Here is a 1,243-nt window from a genome sequence, read left to right as displayed (position 1 = left end):
CTCTTTCTGCGTCATTGGCGAAGTGAAGTAAGCCTATGCACACCGCCTCTAGCCGGCTCATGTCATTCACCACTGAAGCGGAGGTAAGTGGACAAATGCAGGGAGGAGGAATTATGTGGAGCCATAAAACCACCACAGCTACAACATAAAGAGGAAAATGAAGAACGAGGAAATGAAGGAGAAGACATCGGAGGAGCATCGAGAAAGTATGTGTGCGATGTGTGTGGAGGCAATCAAGTGGACGGACACCGGAAAACAGCCCATGAAGGAGGACTACGAGCAAATGCACAAAAGTTTGAGAACGTGCGCAGCCTTAGCAGTACAACGAGGAGACTCGGTTTGTGAGGGTGGAGACATGAAATGGGAAATGAACAGATAAGCACATCAAATCACCTACCCTCTAAATAAACCTACAAAGGAGGCAATTATGAAATCCTAGATGTGCCTATCCAACACTCACCTCAACGACTTGTGGACTGCAACTGGTTTTGCGTTTCTGCGACTGCCCAGAATGGAGCACATTGAAGCCTTCATGCAGCCATCTGTCTACTCACCGTCCCAACACCCTTCTGCTTTCATGTATCCACGACCCAACACCAGCTCACGGAGATTGTTATGACACGCCAGCCATTACTGCACTTTGTGTCTTCCTAAGTGACCTCCTCAGAAATGTCAACAACGGACCTTGTCACCACAACATAGCGTGGCTCTCAGCATCATAAACAATCTCTGGACTACACAAAGGCAATCCTTCTAGAATACGTGTGATTTCGGTCATTCAATTTGTCACTTTATATAGTTTAGCATTCCATGGAGGAAGGGAAATGTGTCACCGAGTGAGGTCTACATTGTCCCTCTTCCTCCCTCCTTTTCTAATTTCCTATCCCGACAGCAGCTATGAACCTACAATGAAGTAAGCTGTCACAGGACGGCAAACGCAATCCAGTGTGCGTCTATTTTATTATTATCCACCTTCAGTGCATTCGAGGTTAGAACTGCAGCACTGTTTGCTGCTTCATTCGCAAGTTCAGACTGCATCAACTTACTTATTCCACTAGACCAAAGAACAGTTGAAAACCTCTTCTAATCTGGTGGCAAAATCAGATGAAGAGGTGTGCGTGCTTCGATGGTGTCATGCCTCAGCCAATGCTGGTGTGATCGCTTCATTTTAAACACCCACCACCACGCCCTACGTGGTTGGCACTGATCAGAGCACAGTGAGATGAGCCACAGTCATACAGGC

General features: G+C 47.0%; 1 protein-coding gene across 1 annotated transcript; it reads left to right on the top strand. All coding sequences in view use genetic code 11, as the record gives it.

Moving 5' to 3' along the window:
• Positions 1-157: 157 nt before the first annotated feature.
• EGR_11296 (hypothetical protein) lies at positions 158-379 on the top strand (the record flags this gene model as incomplete). The annotated part of the gene is made up of 1 exon (XM_024500537.1): positions 158-379. One exon carries the CDS (start codon positions 158-160, stop codon positions 377-379), a length of 222 nt encoding a protein of 73 aa, XP_024345049.1.
• Positions 380-1,243: the final 864 nt, after the last annotated feature.

The sequence above is a fragment of the Echinococcus granulosus genome, assembly GCF_000524195.1.
Source record: "Echinococcus granulosus chromosome Unknown EG_S00771, whole genome shotgun sequence".
In the NCBI taxonomy this organism is placed as follows: Eukaryota; Metazoa; Platyhelminthes; class Cestoda; order Cyclophyllidea; family Taeniidae; genus Echinococcus; species Echinococcus granulosus.
The sequence above is the reverse complement of the archived record's forward strand: the minus strand, read 5'-3'. Positions and strand labels throughout refer to the sequence as shown.